The sequence below is a fragment of the Petromyzon marinus genome, unplaced genomic scaffold (assembly GCF_048934315.1).
Source record: "Petromyzon marinus isolate PM22_M1 ecotype Great Lakes invasive population unplaced genomic scaffold, UKy_Petmar_22M1.pri1.0 PM_Scaffold_441, whole genome shotgun sequence".
Classification (NCBI taxonomy): Eukaryota; Metazoa; Chordata; class Hyperoartia; order Petromyzontiformes; family Petromyzontidae; genus Petromyzon; species Petromyzon marinus.
In genome coordinates this window covers 13,923-32,649 of record NW_027423437.1, presented here as the reverse complement: position 1 = coordinate 32,649, position 18,727 = coordinate 13,923, and the positions used below count along the sequence as shown (strand labels likewise).

The following is an 18,727-nucleotide window of genomic DNA, read 5'->3' as shown; positions in this document are numbered from 1 at the left end:
TCAGTCACTCACTCAGTCACTCAGTCACCCACTCAGTCACTCACCCACTCACTCACCCACTCACTCACTCACTCACCCACTCACTCACCCACTTACTCACTCAGTCACTCACCCACTCACTCACTCAGTCACTCACCCACTCACTCACCCACTCACTCACTCAGTCACTCACCCACTCACTCACCCACTCACTCACTCACTCACCCACTCACTCACTCACCCACTCACTCACTCACCCACTCACTCACCCACTTACTCACTCAGTCACTCACCCACCCACCCACTCACCCACTCACCCACTCACTAACTCACTCACCCACTCAGTCACTCACTCACCCACTCAGTCACTCACTCAGTCACTCAGTCACTCACTCAGTCACTCAGTCAGTCACTCACTCAGTCACTCAGTCAGTCACTCAGTCACTCACTCAGTCACTCACCCACTCAGTCACTCAGTCAGTCACTCAGTCACTCACTCACTCAGTCACTCACCCACTCAGTCACTCACTCAGTCACTCACCCACTCACTCACTCACTCACCCACTCAGTCACTCAGTCACTCACCCACTCAGTCACTCACTCACTCACCCACTCAGTCACTCAGTCAGTCACTCACCCACTCAGTCACTCACTCACTCACTCAGTCACTCAGTCAGTCAGTCAGTCACTCACTCAGTCACTCACTCAGTCACTCACTCAGTCACTCACTCAGTCACTCACTCACTCACTCACTCAGTCACTCACTCAGTCACTCACTCAGTCACTCAGTCAGTCAGTCACTCAGTCACTCACTCAGTCAGTCACTCAGTCAGTCACTCACCCAGTCACTCACTCAGTCACTCACTCAGTCACTCAGTCAGTCACTCAGTCACTCACTCACTCACTCACCCACTCAGTCACTCAGTCACTCACCCACTCAGTCACTCACTCACTCACCCACTCAGTCACTCAGTCAGTCACTCACCCACTCAGTCACTCAGTCACTCACTCAGTCACTCAGTCAGTCACTCACTCACCCAGTCACTCAGTCACTCAGTCACTCACTCAGTCACTCACTCACCCACTCACTCACTCACCACCCCACTCACCCTCACCAAGTGTGTCTCTGGTGGTGAGCTCACTCACCTCTCGCATAGAGGAGCAGCTCACCCTGCTGCGGTGAGTAGCACTCACTCACTCAGTCAGTCACTCAGTCACTCACTCAGTCACTCAGTCAGTCAGTCAGTCACTCAGTCACTCACTCAGTCACTCAGTCAGTCACTCAGTCACTCAGTCACTCACTCAGTCACACAGTCAGTCAGTCAGTCACTCAGTGAGTCAGTCACTCACTCAGTCACTCACTCAGTCACTCAGTCACTCAGTCAGTCACTCACTCAGTCACTCACTCAGTCAGTCAGTCACTCAGTCACTCAGTCACTCACTCACTCAGTCACTCACCCACTCAGTCACTCAGTCACTCACTCAGTCACTCAGTCAGTCACTCACTCAGTCACTCACTCAGTCAGTCACTCAGTCAGTCACTCAGTCACTCACTCAGTCACTCAGTCAGTCACTCAGTCAGTCACTCAGTCACTCAGTCACTCACTCAGTCACTCACTCAGTCACTCAGTCAGTCAGTCACTCAGTCAGTCAGTCACTCAGTCACTCACTCAGTCACTCACTCAGTCACTCAGTCAGTCACTCACTCAGTCACTCAGTCAGTCAGTCACTCAGTCAGTCACTCAGTCAGTCACTCAGTGAGTCAGTCACTCACTCACTCACTCACTCAGTCAGTCACCCACTCAGTCACTCACCCACTCACTCACTCACTCAGTCAGTCACTCAGTCACTCACTCACTCAGTCACTCACCCACTCAGTCACTCACCCACTCACTCACCCACTCACTCACTCACTCACCACCCCACTCACCCTCACCAAGTGTGTCTCTGGTGGTGAGCTCACTCACCTCTCGCATAGAGGAGCAGCTCACCCTGCTGCGGTGAGTAGCACTCACTCAGTCACTCACTCAGTCACTCACTCAGTCACTCACTCAGTCACTCACTCAGTCACTCAGTCAGTCACTCAGTTACTCACTCAGTCACTCACTCACTCAGTCACTCACCACCCCACTCACCCTCACCAAGTGTGTCTCTGGTGGTGAGCTCACTCACCTCTCGCATAGAGGAGCAGCTCACCCTGCTGCGGTGAGTAGCACTCACTCACTCACTCAGTCACTCACTCAGTCACTCACTCAGTCACTCACTCAGTCACTCAGTCAGTCAGTCAGTCACTCAGTGAGTCAGTCACTCAGTCAGTCACTCACTCACTCAGTCACTCACTCAGTCACTCACTCACTCAGTCAGTCACTCACCCAGTCACTCACTCAGTCACTCACTCAGTCACTCACTCAGTCACTCAGTCAGTCACTCACTCAGTCACTCACTCAGTCACTCAGTCACTCAGTCAGTCACTCAGTCACTCAGTCACTCACTCACTCAGTCACTCAGTCAGTCACTCAGTCACTCACTCAGTCACTCAGTCAGTCACTCAGTCAGTCACTCACTCAGTCACTCACTCAGTCACTCACTCACTCAGTCACTCACTCAGTCACTCAGTCACTCGCTCGCTCACTCACTCAGTCACTCACCCACTCAGTCACTCACTCACCCACTCACTCACTCAGTCACTCACTCAGTCACTCAGTCACTCACTCAGTCACTCACCCACTCACTCACCCACTCACTCACTCACTCACCCACTCACTCACCCACTTACTCACTCAGTCACTCACCCACTCACTCACTCAGTCACTCACCCACTCACTCACCCACTCACTCACTCAGTCACTCACTCACTCACCCACTCACTCACTCACTCACCCACTCACTCACCCACTTACTCACTCAGTCACTCACCCACTCACTCACTCACCCACTCACTAACTCACTCACCCACTCAGTCACTCACTCACCCACTCAGTCACTCAGTCACTCACCCACTCACTCACCCACTCACTCACTCAGTCACTCACTCACTCACCCACTCACTCACTCACTCACCCACTCACTCACTCACTCACCCACTCACCCACTTACTCACTCAGTCACTCACCCACTCACTCACTCACCCACTCACTAACTCACTCACCCACTCAGTCACTCACTCACCCACTCAGTCACTCACTCACCCACTCACTCACTCACCCACTAATTCAGTGTTGTGGTAGTTGCCGTTGTTGTGGTGGTGGTTGTGGTTAACGTGCTGGTGGTTGTGGTGTTTGGTTGTGGTGGTTGTGGTGGTTGTTGTGGTGGTTGTGGTGGTTTTTGTTAATGTGGTGGTTGTGGTTAATGTTGTGGTTGTGGTGGTGGTTGTGGATGTGGTTAATGTTGTGGTGGTTGTTGTGGTGGTTGTGGTGGTGGTTGTGGTGGTTGTTGTTGTTGTGGTGGTGGTTGTGGTTAATGTTGTGGTGGTTGTTGTGGTGGTTGTGGTGGTGGTTGTGGTGGTTGTTGTGGTTGTGGTGGTGGTTGTGGTTAATGTTGTGGTGGTTGTGGTGGTTGTGGTGGTTGTTGTTGTTGTGGTTGTTGTTGTGGTGGTTGTTGTTGTGGGTTTGTGGTGGTTGTTGTGGTGGTGTGTTTGTGTGTTGTTGTGGTGGTTGTGGTGGTGTTGTTGTTGTTGTTGTGGTTGTTGTGTGGTGGTGGTGGTTGTTGTGTTTCAGGATGTGTGAAGTCACAGCGTGTTTCCTGGTCTAGCGGAAGTGACGATGCCGTCTCTCCTACATGATGTGGAGCGGTAAATATCATCAATACCATCACCACTATCATCACTACCATCACCATCATCATCAATAACATCACCATCATCACTACCATCAATAACATCATCACCATCATCATCCATCACTATCATCATCACCATCACTAACCATCATCACCATCACTACCACCATCATCATCATCACCACTATCATCACTATCACTACCATCACCATCACTACCATCACTATCACTATCATCACTACCATCAATAACATCATCACTATCATCACTACCATCAATAACATCATCACTATCATCACTACCATCAATAACATCATCACTATCATCACTATCATCAATAACATCATCACTATCATCATCACCACTATCATCACTACCATCACTACCATCATCATCACTACCACCATCATCACCATCATCACTATCACTATCATCACTACCATCACCATCATCATCACTATCATCACTATCACTATCATCACCATCATCACCATCATCATCACCACCATCATCACCATCACTACCATCATCACCATCATCACTACCACCATCATCACCATCACTACCATCACTATCACTACCATCACTATCACTATCATCACCATCATCACCATCACTACCATCACTATCACTACCATCACTATCACTACCATCACCATCACTACCATCATCACCATCATCACTATCACTATCATCACTACCATCACCATCATCATCACTATCATCACTATCACTACCATCACTATCACTATCATCACTATCACTACCATCTACCTACCACCATCACTACCATCATCATCACTATCATCACTATCACTACCATCATCACTACCATCACTACCATCACCATCACTATCATCACCATCATCACTACCACTATCACTATCATCATCACCACCATCATCATCACTACCATCACTACCATCATCACTATCATCACTATCACTACCATCACTATCATCACCATCATCACTACCACTATCACTATCATCATCACCACCATCATCATCACTATCATCACTACCATCATCACTATCATCACTATCACTACCATCACTATCATCACCATCATCACTACCACATCACTATCATCATCACCACCATCATCATCACTATCATCACTACCATCATCACTATCATCACTATCACTACCATCACTATCATCACCATCATCACTACCACTATCACTATCATCATCACCACCATCATCATCACTATCATCACTATCACTACCATCACCACTATCACTACCATCATCACTACCATCATCACTATCATCATCACCATCATCACCATCATCACCATCACTATCACCATCATCATCACCATCACTACCATCATCACCACCACTATCACTATCATCATCACCATCATCACCATCACTACCACCATCATCACCATCACTACCATCACTATCACTACCATCACTATCACTATCATCACTATCACTATCATCACTATCACTACCATCATCACCACCACTATCACTATCATCATCACCATCATCACCATCACTACCACCATCATCACCATCACTACCATCACTATCACTACCATCACTATCACTATCATCACTATCACTATCATCACTATCACTACCATCATCACCACCACTATCACTATCATCATCACCATCATCACCATCACTACCACCATCATCACCATCACTACCATCACTATCACTACCATCACTATCACTATCATCACTATCACTATCATCACTATCACTACCATCATCACCACCACTATCACTATCATCATCACCATCATCACCATCACTACCACCATCATCACCATCACTACCATCACTATCACTACCATCACTATCACTATCATCACTATCACTACCATCACTACCACCATCATCACCATCATCATCATCACTACCATCACCATCATCACTACCATCACTATCACTATCATCACTATCACTACCATCATCATCATCACTACCATCACTACCATCATCATCATCATGACTACCATCACCATCATCATCACTACCATCACTACCATCACTATCACTATCATCACTATCACTACCATCATCACCATCACTACCATCACCATCATCATCACCATCACTACCATCATCATCCATCATCACTACCATCATCACCATCACTACCATCACTATCATCACCACTATCACTACCATCATCACTACCATCATCACTAACATCACTACCATCACTACCATCATCACTACCATCATCACTAACATCACTACCATCACTACCATCATCACTACCATCATCACCATCACTACCATCATCATCATCATCACTACCATCACTACCATCATCACTACCATCATCACCATCACTACCATCATCATCATCATCACTACCATCATCATCACCATCACTACCATCACTACCATCATCATCACCATCACTACCATCATCATCATCATCACTATCATCACTACCATCATCACTACCATCATCACTATCACCATCATCATCACTATCATCACCACCATCACCACCATCACCACCATCACCACCACCATCACCACCATCACCACCATCACCACCACCATCACCACCATCACCACCATCACCACCATCACCACTACCATCACTACCATCACCATCACCACCATCACCACCACCATCACCACCATCACCACCATCACCACTACCATCACTACCACCATCACCATCACCACCATCACTACACTCACCACTATCATCACTACCACCATCACTACCATCACCACCACCATCACCACTACACTCACCACCACCACTACACTCACCACTACACTCACCACTACTACACTCACCACCACCACTACACTCACCACCACCACTACACTCACCACCACGACTACACTCACCACCACCACTACACTCACCACCACCACTACACTCACCACCACCACTACACTCACCACCACCACTACACTCACCACCACTACACTCACCACCACCACTACACTCACCACCACTACACTCACCACCACTACACTCACCACCACCACTACACTCACCACCACTACACTCACCACCACCACTACACTCACCACTACACTCACCACCACCACTACACTCACCACCACCACTACGCTCACCACCACTAAACTCACCACCACCACTACACTCACCACCACCACTACACTCACCACCACTACACTCACCACTACACTCACCACCACCACTACACTCACCACCACCACTACACTCACCACCACCACTACACTCACCACCACCACTACACTCACCACCACCACTACACTCACCACCACCACTACACTCACCACTACACTCACCACCACCACCACCACACTCACCACTACACTCACCACCACCACTACACTCACCACCACCACTACACTCACCACTAAACTCACCACTAAACTCACCACCACCACACTCACCACCACCACTACACTCACCACTACACTCACCACTACACTCACCACCACCACTACACTCACCACCACCACTACACTCACCACCACTACACTCACCACCACCACTACACTCACCACCACTACACTCACCACCACCATCACCACACTCACCACCACCACTACACTCACCACCACTACACTCACCACCACCACTACACTCACCACTAAACTCACCACCACTACACTCACCACCACTACACTCACCACCACCACTACACTCACCACCACCACTACACTCACCACTAAACTCACCACCACTACACTCACCACCACTACACTCACCACCACTAAACTCACCACCACCACTACACTCACCACCACTAAACTCACCACCACCACTACACTCACCACCACCACTACACTCACCACCACTACACTCACCACCACCACTACACTCACCACCACCACCACTACACTCACCACCACTAAACTCACCACCACCACTACACTCACCACCACTACACTCACCACCACCACTAAACTCACCACCACCACTAAACTCACCACTACCACTAAACTCACCACCACCACTACACTCACCACCACTACACTCACCACCACCACTACACTCACCACCACCACTACACTCACCACTAAACTCACCACTAAACTCACCACCACCACTACACTCACCACCACCACTACACTCACCACTACACTCACCACTAAACTCACCACCACTACACTCACCACCACCACCACTACACTCACCACCACCACCACTACACTCACCACTACACTCACCACCACCACTACACTCACCACTAAACTCACCACTAAACTCACCACCACCACTACACTCACCACCACCACTACACTCACCACCACCACTACACTCACCACCACTACACTCACCACCACTACACTCACCACTACACTCACCACCACCACTACACTCACCACCACTACACTCACCACCACTACACTCACCACCACTACACTCACCACTACACTCACCACCACTACACTCACCACCACCACTACACTCACCACCACCACCACACTCACCACCACTACACTCACCACTACACTCACCACTACACTCACCACCACCACACTCACCACCACTACACTCACCACCACTACACTCACCACCACTAAAACTCACCACCACCACTACACTCACCACCACTACACTCACCACCACCACTACACTCACCACCACTACACTCCACCACCACTACACTCACCACTACTACACTCACCACTACACTCACCACCACTACACTCACCACCACTACCCTCACCACCACCACTACACTCACCACCACTACACTCACCACCACCACTACACTCACCACCACCACTACACTCACCACTAAACTCACCACCACCACTACACTCACCACCACTACACTCACCACCACTACACTCACCACCACTACACTCACCACCACTACACTCACCACCACTACACTCACCACCACCACTACACTCACCACCACTACACTCACCACCACCACTACTACACTCACCACCACTACACTCACCACTACTACACTCACCACTACACTCACCACCACCACACTCACCACCACTACACTCACCACCACCACTACACTCACCACCACTACACTCACCACCACCACTACTACACTCACCACTACACTCACCACCACCACTACACTCACCACCACCACTACACTCACCACCACTGCTACACTCACCACCACTACACTCACCACCACCACTACACTCACCACCACCACCACTACACTCACCACCACTGCTACACTCACCACCACCACTACACTCACCACCACCACTACACTCACCACCACTACACTCACCACCACTACACTCACCACCACTACACTCACCACCACCACACTCACCACCACTACACTCACCACCACTACACTCACCAACACCACTACACTCACCACCACTACACTCACCACCACCACACTCACCACCACCACACTCACCACCACTACACTCACCACCACTACACTCACCACCACCACTACACTCACCACCACTACACTCACCACCACCACTACACTCACCACCACCACCACACTCACCACCACCACTACACTCACCACTAACCCACCACCACTACACTCACCACCACCACTACACTCACCACCACCACTACACTCACCACCACTACACTCACCACTACACTCACCACTACACTCACCACCACTACACTCACCACTACACTCACCACTACACTCACCACCACTACACTCACCACTAAACTCACCACCACCACTACACTCACCACCACCACTACACTCACCACCACCACTAAACTCACCACCACTACACTCACCACCACCACTACACTCACCACCACCACTACACTCACCACTACACTCACCACCACTACACTCACCACTACACTCACCACTACACTCACCACCACTACACTCACCACTAAACTCCACCACCACTACACTCACCACCACCACTAAACTCACCACCACCACTACACTCACCACCACTACACTCACCACCACCACTACACTCACCACCACCACTACACTCACCACTACTACACTCACCACTACACTCACCACCACTACACTCACCACCACCACTACACTCACCACCACCACTACACTCACCACCACTACACTCACCACCACTAAACTCACCACCACCACACTCACCACCACCACTACACTCACCACCACTAAACTCACCACCACCACTACACTCACCACCACCACCACACTCACCACCACTACACTCACCACCACTACACTCACCACCACTACACTCACCACCACCACCACTACACTCACCACTACACTCACCACCACTACACTCACCACCACTACACTCACCACTACACTCACCACTACACTCACCACCACTACACTCACCACCACCACACTCACCACCACTACACTCACCACTAAACTCACCACCACACTCACCACCACCACTAAACTCACCACCACTAAACTCACCACTAAACTCACCACCACTAAACTCACCACTAAACTCACCACCACCACCACTACACTCACCACCACCACTACACTCACCACTACACTCACCACTAAACTCACCACCATCTCTCTCACCAGGGGCTGCTACAGAGTTGTATACCTCACCCCTGAATCGTTCAGCACTCACCAACAGCTACTCACCTCTGTGTACAAGCATGTGGGTAAGACTCACCACTACTCACCACTACACTCACCACTACACTCACCACTACACTCACCACTACACTCACCACTACTCACCACTACACTCACCACTACACTCACCACTACACTCACCACTACACTCACCACTACTCACCACTACACACACCACTACTCACCACTACACACACCACTACACTCACCACTACTCACCACTACTCACCACTACACTCACCACTACTCACCACTACACACACCACTACACTCACCACTACTCACCACTACACTCACCACTACACTCACCACTACTCACCACTACTCACCACTACACTCACCACTACACTCACCACTACACTCACCACTACTCACCACTACTACACTCACCACTACTCACCACTACACTCACCACACACTCACCACTACTCACCACTACACTCACCACTACACTCACCACTACACTCACCACTACTCACCACTACACTCACCACTACACTCACCACTACACTCACCACTACACTCACCACTACTCACCACTACACTCACCACTACACTCACCACTACACTCACCACTACTCACCACTACACTCACCACTACACTCACCACTATTCACCACTACTCACCACTACACTCACCACTACTCACCACTACACCCACCACTACACTCACCACTACTCACCACTACTCACCACTACACTCACCACTGCTCACCACTACACTCACCACTACACTCACCACTACACTCACCACTACTCACCACTACACTCACCACTACACTCACCACTACTCACCACTACCCTCACCACTACACTCACCACTACACTCACCACCACTACACTCACCACTACACTCACCACTACTCACCACCACTACACTCACCACTACACTCACCACTACTCACCACTACACTCACCACTACTCACCACTACTACACTCACCAATACACTCACCACTACACTCACCACTACACTCACCACTACTCACCACTACTCACCACTACACTCACCACTACACTCACCACTACACTCACCACTACACTCACCACTACACTCACCACTACTCACCACTACACTCACCACTACACTCACCACTACACTCACCACTACACTCACCACTACACTCACCACCACTACACTCACCACTACACTCACCACTACACTCACCACTACACTCACCACCACTACACTCACCACTACTCACCACTACTCACCACTACTACTCACCACTACACTCACCACTACTCACCACTACACTCAATACTACACTCACCACTACACTCACCACTACTCACCACTACACTCACCACTACTCACCACTACACTCACCACTACTCACCACTACTCACCACTACACTCACCACTACACTCACCACTACACTCACCACTACACTCACCACTACACTCACCACTACACTCACCACTACTCACCACTACTCACCACTACACTCACCACTACACTCACCACTACACTCACCACCACTACACTCACCACTACTCACCACTACTCACCACTACACTCACCATTATACTCACCACTACACTCACCACTACACTCACCACTACTCACCACTACACTAACCACTACACTCACCACTACTCACCACTACTCACCACTCCTCACCACTACTCACCACTACTCACCACTACACTCACCACTACACTCACCACTACTCACCACTACACTAACCACTACACTCACCACTACTCACCACTACTCACCACTACTCACCACTACACTCACCACTACTCACCACTACACTCACCACTACTCACCACTACTCACCACTACACAATGGTGGTAGTTGTTGTTGTGGTTGTTGTGGTTGTTGTTGTGGTTGTTGTGGTTGTTGTTGTGGTTGTTGTGGTAGTTGTGTGGTTGTTGTGGTAGTTGTTGTGGTGGTTGTGGTTGTTGTGGTTGTGGTTGTTGTTGTGGTTGTTGTTGTTGTTGTTGTGGTTGTAGGAATTGTTGTGGTTGTTGTTGTGGTGGTTGTGGTTGTTGTGGTTGTGGTTGTTGTTGTGGTTGTTGTTGTTGTGGTTGTTGTTGTGGTGGTTGTTGTGGTAGTTGTTGTGGTGGTTGTTGTGGTAGTTGTTGTGGTGGTTGTTGTGGTAGTTGTTGTGGTAGTTGTTGTGGTAGTTGTTGTTGTTGTGGTTGTTGTGGTTGTTGTGGTTGTTGTTGTTGTGGTTGATGTGGTTGTTGTTGTGGTTGTAGGAATTGTTGTGATTGTTGTTGTGGTGGTGGTGGAGGATGCTCACTCCGTCTCCCAGTGGTGGTGATGGTTGTTGATAGTTGTTGTTATTGTGGTTGTTGTGATAATTGTTGTTGTTGTGGTTGTTGTGGTTGTTGTTGTGGTTGTTGTTGTGGTTGTTGTTGTGGTTGTGTTGGTTGTTGTGGTGGTTGTGGTGGTTGTTGTTAATGTTGTGGTGGTTGTGGTGGTTGTTGTTAATGTTGTGATGGTTGTTAATGTTGTGGTGGTTGTGGTGGTTGTGGTGGTTGTTGTTAATGTTGTGATGGTTGTGGTGGTTGTGGTGGTTGTTGTTAATGTTGTGGTGGTTGTGGTGGTTGTGGTGGTTGTTGTTAATGTTGTGATGGTTGTGGTGGTTGTGGTGGTTGTTGTTAATGTTGTCGTGGTTGTGGTTGTTGTGGTGGTGTTGGTTGTGGTGGTTGTGGTGGTGGTTGTTGTTGTTGTAGTTAATGTTGTGGTGGTTGTTGTTGTTGTGATGATTGTTGTTGGTGTGGTTGTTGGTGTAGGAATTGTTGTGGTGGTGGTGGAGGATGCTCACTCCATCTCTCAGTGGAGTTTTCACTTCCAGCCAAAGTCTCAGCTCCTGAATGGTCTGAAGACTCAAATGCCTCAGGTAACACTCACCACTACTCACCACTACTCACCACTACTACACTCACCACTACTACACTCACCACTACTCACCACTACTCACCACTACACTCAATACTACACTCACCACTACTCACCACTACTCACCACTACACTCACCACTACACTCACCACTACACTCACCACCACTCACCACTACTACACTCACCACTACACTCACCACTACACTCACCACTACACTCACCTCTACTCACCACTACACCACCACTACACTCACCACTACACCACACTACACTCACCACTACACTCACCTCTACTCACCACTACTCACCACTACACTCACCACTACTCACCACTACTCACCACTACTCACCACTACACTCACCACCACTACACTCACCACTACACTCACCACTACTCACCACTACACTCACCACTACACTCCACCACTACACTCACCACTACTCACCACTACTCACCACTACTCACCACTACTACACTCACCACTACACTCACCACTACACTCACCACTACTCACCACTACACACCACCTACTACACTCACCACTACACTCAATACCTCACACCACCACCACTACTCACCACTACACTCAATACTACACTCACCACTACTCACCACTACTCACCACTACTCACCACTACTCACCACTACTCACCACTACACTCACCACTACTCACCACTACTCACCACTACACTCACCACTACTCACCACTACTACACTCACCACTACACTAACCACTACTCACCACTACACTCACCACTACTCACCACTACTCACACTCACCACTACACTCACCACTACTCACCACTACACTCACCACAACTCACCACTACACTCACCACTACTCACCACTACTCACCACTACTCACCACAACCTCACCACTACTCACCACTACACTCACCACTACACTCACCACTACACTCACTACACTCACCACTACACTCACCACTACACTCACCACTACACTCACCACTACTCACCACTACTCACCACTACACTCACCACTACTCACCACTACACTCACCACTACTCACCACTACTCACCACTACACTCACCACTAACACTCACCACTACACTCACCACTACACTCACCACTACACTCACCACTACACTCACCACTAACTCACCACTACACTCACCACTACACTCACCACTACACTCACCACTACACTCACCACTACACTCACCACTACTCACCACTCACTACTCACCACTAACACTCACCACTACACTCACCACTACACCACACACACACTCACCACTAACACTCACCACTCACTACTCACCACTACACTCACCACTACACTCACCACTACACTCACCACTAACACTCACCACTCACTACTCACCACTACACTCACCACTACTCCACCACTACTCACCACTACACTCACCACTACTCACCACTACACTCACCACTACTCACCACTACTCACCACTACACTCACCACTACTCACCACTACACTCACCACTACTCACCACTACACTCACCACTCCTCACCACTACTCACCACTACTACACTCACCACTACACTAACCACTACTCACCACTTACACTCACTCACCACTACTCACCACTACTCACACTCACCACTACACTCACCACTACCACCACTACACTCACCACTACACTCACCACTACACTCACCACTACACTTCACCACTACACTCACCACTACACTCACCACCACTCACCACTACACTCACCACTACACTCACCACTACACTCACCACTACTCACCACTACTCACCACTACACTCACCACTACACTCACCACTACTCACCACTACACTCACCACTACACTCACCACTACTCACCACTACTCACCACTACTCACCACTACTCACCACTACACTCACCACTACTCACCACTACACTCACCACTACTCACCACTACACTCCCCACTACTCACCACTACACTCACCACTACACTCACCACTACACTCACTACTCACCACTACTCCCACTCACTCACCACTACACTCACCACTACACTCACCACTACTCACCACTACACTCACCACTACACTCACCACTACACTCACCACTACACTCACCACTACTCACCACTACACTCACCACTACTCACCACTACTCACCACTCACTCACCACTACACTCACCACTACTCACCACTACACTCACCACTACACTCACCACTACTCACCACTACACTCACCGCTACTCACCACTACACTCACCACTACACTCACCACTACTCACCACTACACTCACCACTACACTCACCGCTACTCACCACTACACTCACCACTACACTCACCACTACACTCACCACTACTCACCACTACTCACCACTACTCACCACTACACTCACCACTACACTCACCACTACTCACCACTACTACACCACACTCACCCCACTCACCACCACTCACCACTACTCACCACTACTCACCACTACTCACCACTACACTCACCACTACACTCACCACTACACTCACCACTACTACACTCACCACCACACTCACCACTACTCACCACTACTCACCACTACACTCACCACTACACTCACCACTACTCACCACTACTAACTCACCACTCCTCACCACTACTACACTCACCACTCCTCACCACTACACTCACCACTACACTCACCACTACTCACCACTACACTCACCACTACACTCACCACTATTCACCACTCACTCACCACTACACTCACCACTACACTCACCACTACACTCACCACTACTCACCACTACTCACCACTACACTCACCACTACTCACCACTACACTCACCACTACTCACCACTACTACACTCACCACTACACTCACCACTACTCACACATACACTCACCACTTCTCACCACTACACTCACCACTACTCACCACTACTCACCACTACACTCACCACTACTCACCACTACTCACCACTACTACACTCACCACTACTACACTCACCACTACTCACCACTACTCACCACTACTACACTCACCACTACACTAACCACTACTCACCACTACACTCACCACTACTCACCACTACACTCACCACTACTCACCACTACTCACCACTACTCACCACTACACTCACCACTACTCACCACTACACTCACCACTACTCACCACTACTCACACTCACCACTACACTCACCACTACTCACCACTACACTCACCACTACACTCACCACTACACTCACCACTACTCACCACTACTCACCACTACACTCACCACTACTCACCACTACACTCACTACTCACCACTACACTCACCACTACACTCACCACTACTCACCACTACACTCAATACTACACTCACCACTACTCACCACTACTCACCACTACACTCACCACTACACTCACCACTACACTCACCACTACTCACCACTACTACACTCACCACTACTACACTCACCACTACTCACCACTACTACACTCACCACTACACTAACCACTACTCACCACTACACTCACCACTACCACTACTCACCCACCACACACCACCAACACTCACCACTACACTCACTGCTACTCACCACTACACTCACCACTACACTCACCACTACACTCACCACTACTCTCCACTACACTCACCACTACACTCACCACTACTCACCACTACACTCACCACTACTCACCACTACACTCACCACTACACTCACCACTACACTCACCACTACTCACCACTACACTCACCACTACACTCACCACTACTCACCACTACACTCACCACTACTCACCACTACTCACCACTACACTCACCACTACACTCACCACTACTCACCACTACACTCACCACTACACTCACCACTACTCACCACTACACTCACCACTACTCACCACTACTCACCACTACACTCACCACTACACTCACCACTACTCACCACTACACTCACCACTACACTCACCACTACACTCACCACTACACTCACCACTACTTACCACTTCTCACCACTACACTCACCACTACTCACCACTGCTACACTCACTACTCACCACTACTCACCACCACTACACTCACCACTACACTCACCACTACTCACCACTACTCACCACTACTCACCACTACACTCACCACTACACTCACCACTACTCACCACTACACTCACCACTACTCACCACTACACTCACCACTACACTCACCACTACACTCACCACTACTCACCACTACACTCACCACTACACTCACCACTACTCACCACTACACTCACCACTACTCACCACTACTCACCACTACACTCACCACTACACTCACCACTACTCACCACTACACTCACCACTACACTCACCACTACTCACCACTACACTCACCACTACTCACCACTACTCACCACTACACTCACCACTACACTCACCACTACTCACCACTACACTCACCACTACACTCACCACTACACTCACCACTACACTCACCACTACACTCACCACTACTTACCACTTCTCACCACTACACTCACCACTACTCACCACTGCTACACTCACTACTCACCACTACTCACCACTACTACACTCACCACTACTACACTCACCACTACTCACCACTACACTCACCACTACTCACCACTACTCACCACTACACTCACCACTACACTCACCACTACTCACCACTACACTCACCACTACACTCACCACTACACTCACCACTACTCACCACTACACTCACCACTACACTCACCACTACACTCACCACTACTCACCACTACACTCACCACTACTCACCACTACTCACCACTGGTTACCCTAGTTACCCTGGTTACCCCTAGTTACCCTAGTTACCCCTAGTTACCCCTGTTACCCTAGTTACCCCTGGTTACCCTAGTTATCCTGGTTACCCCTGGTTACCCTAGTTATCCTGGTTACCCCTAGTTACCCCTAGTTACCCTGGTTACCCTAGTTACCCTGGTGACCCCTGGTGACCCCCTGTGACCCCGTGACCCCCGTGACCCCCGTGACCTCCCCGTGACCCCCCCGTGACCCCCTCCCCACAGGTCCCAGTGCTCTCCATCCCGCTCTGTGCTTCAGGACATCGTCACCACGCTCGGGGCCTGGCTAGGCCACGGGGTGATGATGGTGACCCCTGGTTAACCCTGTGACCCCCTGTGACCCCTGTGACCTCCCCGTGACCCCCTGTGACCTCCCCGTGACCCCCGTGACCTCCTCCCCCCAGGTCCCAGTGCTCGCCCTGCCGCCCGGTTCTTCAGGAAATCGTCACCACGCTCGGGGCCTGGCTAGGCCCATTGGTGCTGATGGTGACCCCTGGTTAACCCTGTGACCTCTGTGACCCCCGTGACCTCCCCGTGACCCCCGTGACCTCCCCCAGGTCCCAGTGCTCGCCCTGTCCCGCTCTGTGCTTCAGGACATCGTCACCACGCTGGGGCCTGGCTAGGCCACGGGGTGATGATGGTGACCCCTGGTTAACCCTGTGACCCCTGTGACCCCTGTAACCCCTGTGACCTCCCCGTGACCCCCCCGTGACCTCCCCACAGGTCCCAGTGCTCGCCCTGCCGCCCGGTTCTTCAGGAAATCGTCGCCACGCTCGGGGCCTGGCTAGGCCACGGGGTGATGATGGTGACCCCTGGTTAACCCTGTGACCCCTGTGACCCCCGTGACCCCTGTGACCTC

At 50.2% G+C, this 18,727-nt stretch overlaps 1 protein-coding gene across 4 annotated transcripts in view; it reads left to right on the top strand.

The window, feature by feature from the left end:
• Nucleotides 1-18,727, top strand: part of LOC116938391 (bifunctional 3'-5' exonuclease/ATP-dependent helicase WRN-like) — a 59,878-nt gene that overhangs the window by 34,584 nt on the left and 6,567 nt on the right. For 3 of the 4 annotated variants that reach the window (XM_076064428.1, XM_076064430.1, XM_076064431.1), the window contains 3 exons: nt 3,696-3,769; nt 10,222-10,304; nt 13,031-13,137. In XM_076064428.1, coding sequence (XP_075920543.1) covers nt 3,741-3,769; nt 10,222-10,304; nt 13,031-13,137 — 219 coding nt within the window. In that variant the 5' untranslated portion in view covers nt 3,696-3,740. Of the gene's footprint in view, nt 1-1,745; nt 2,185-3,695; nt 3,770-10,221; nt 10,305-13,030; nt 13,138-18,727 lie in introns of those variants that run through there. The other variant, XM_076064429.1, reaches the window with a different exon arrangement.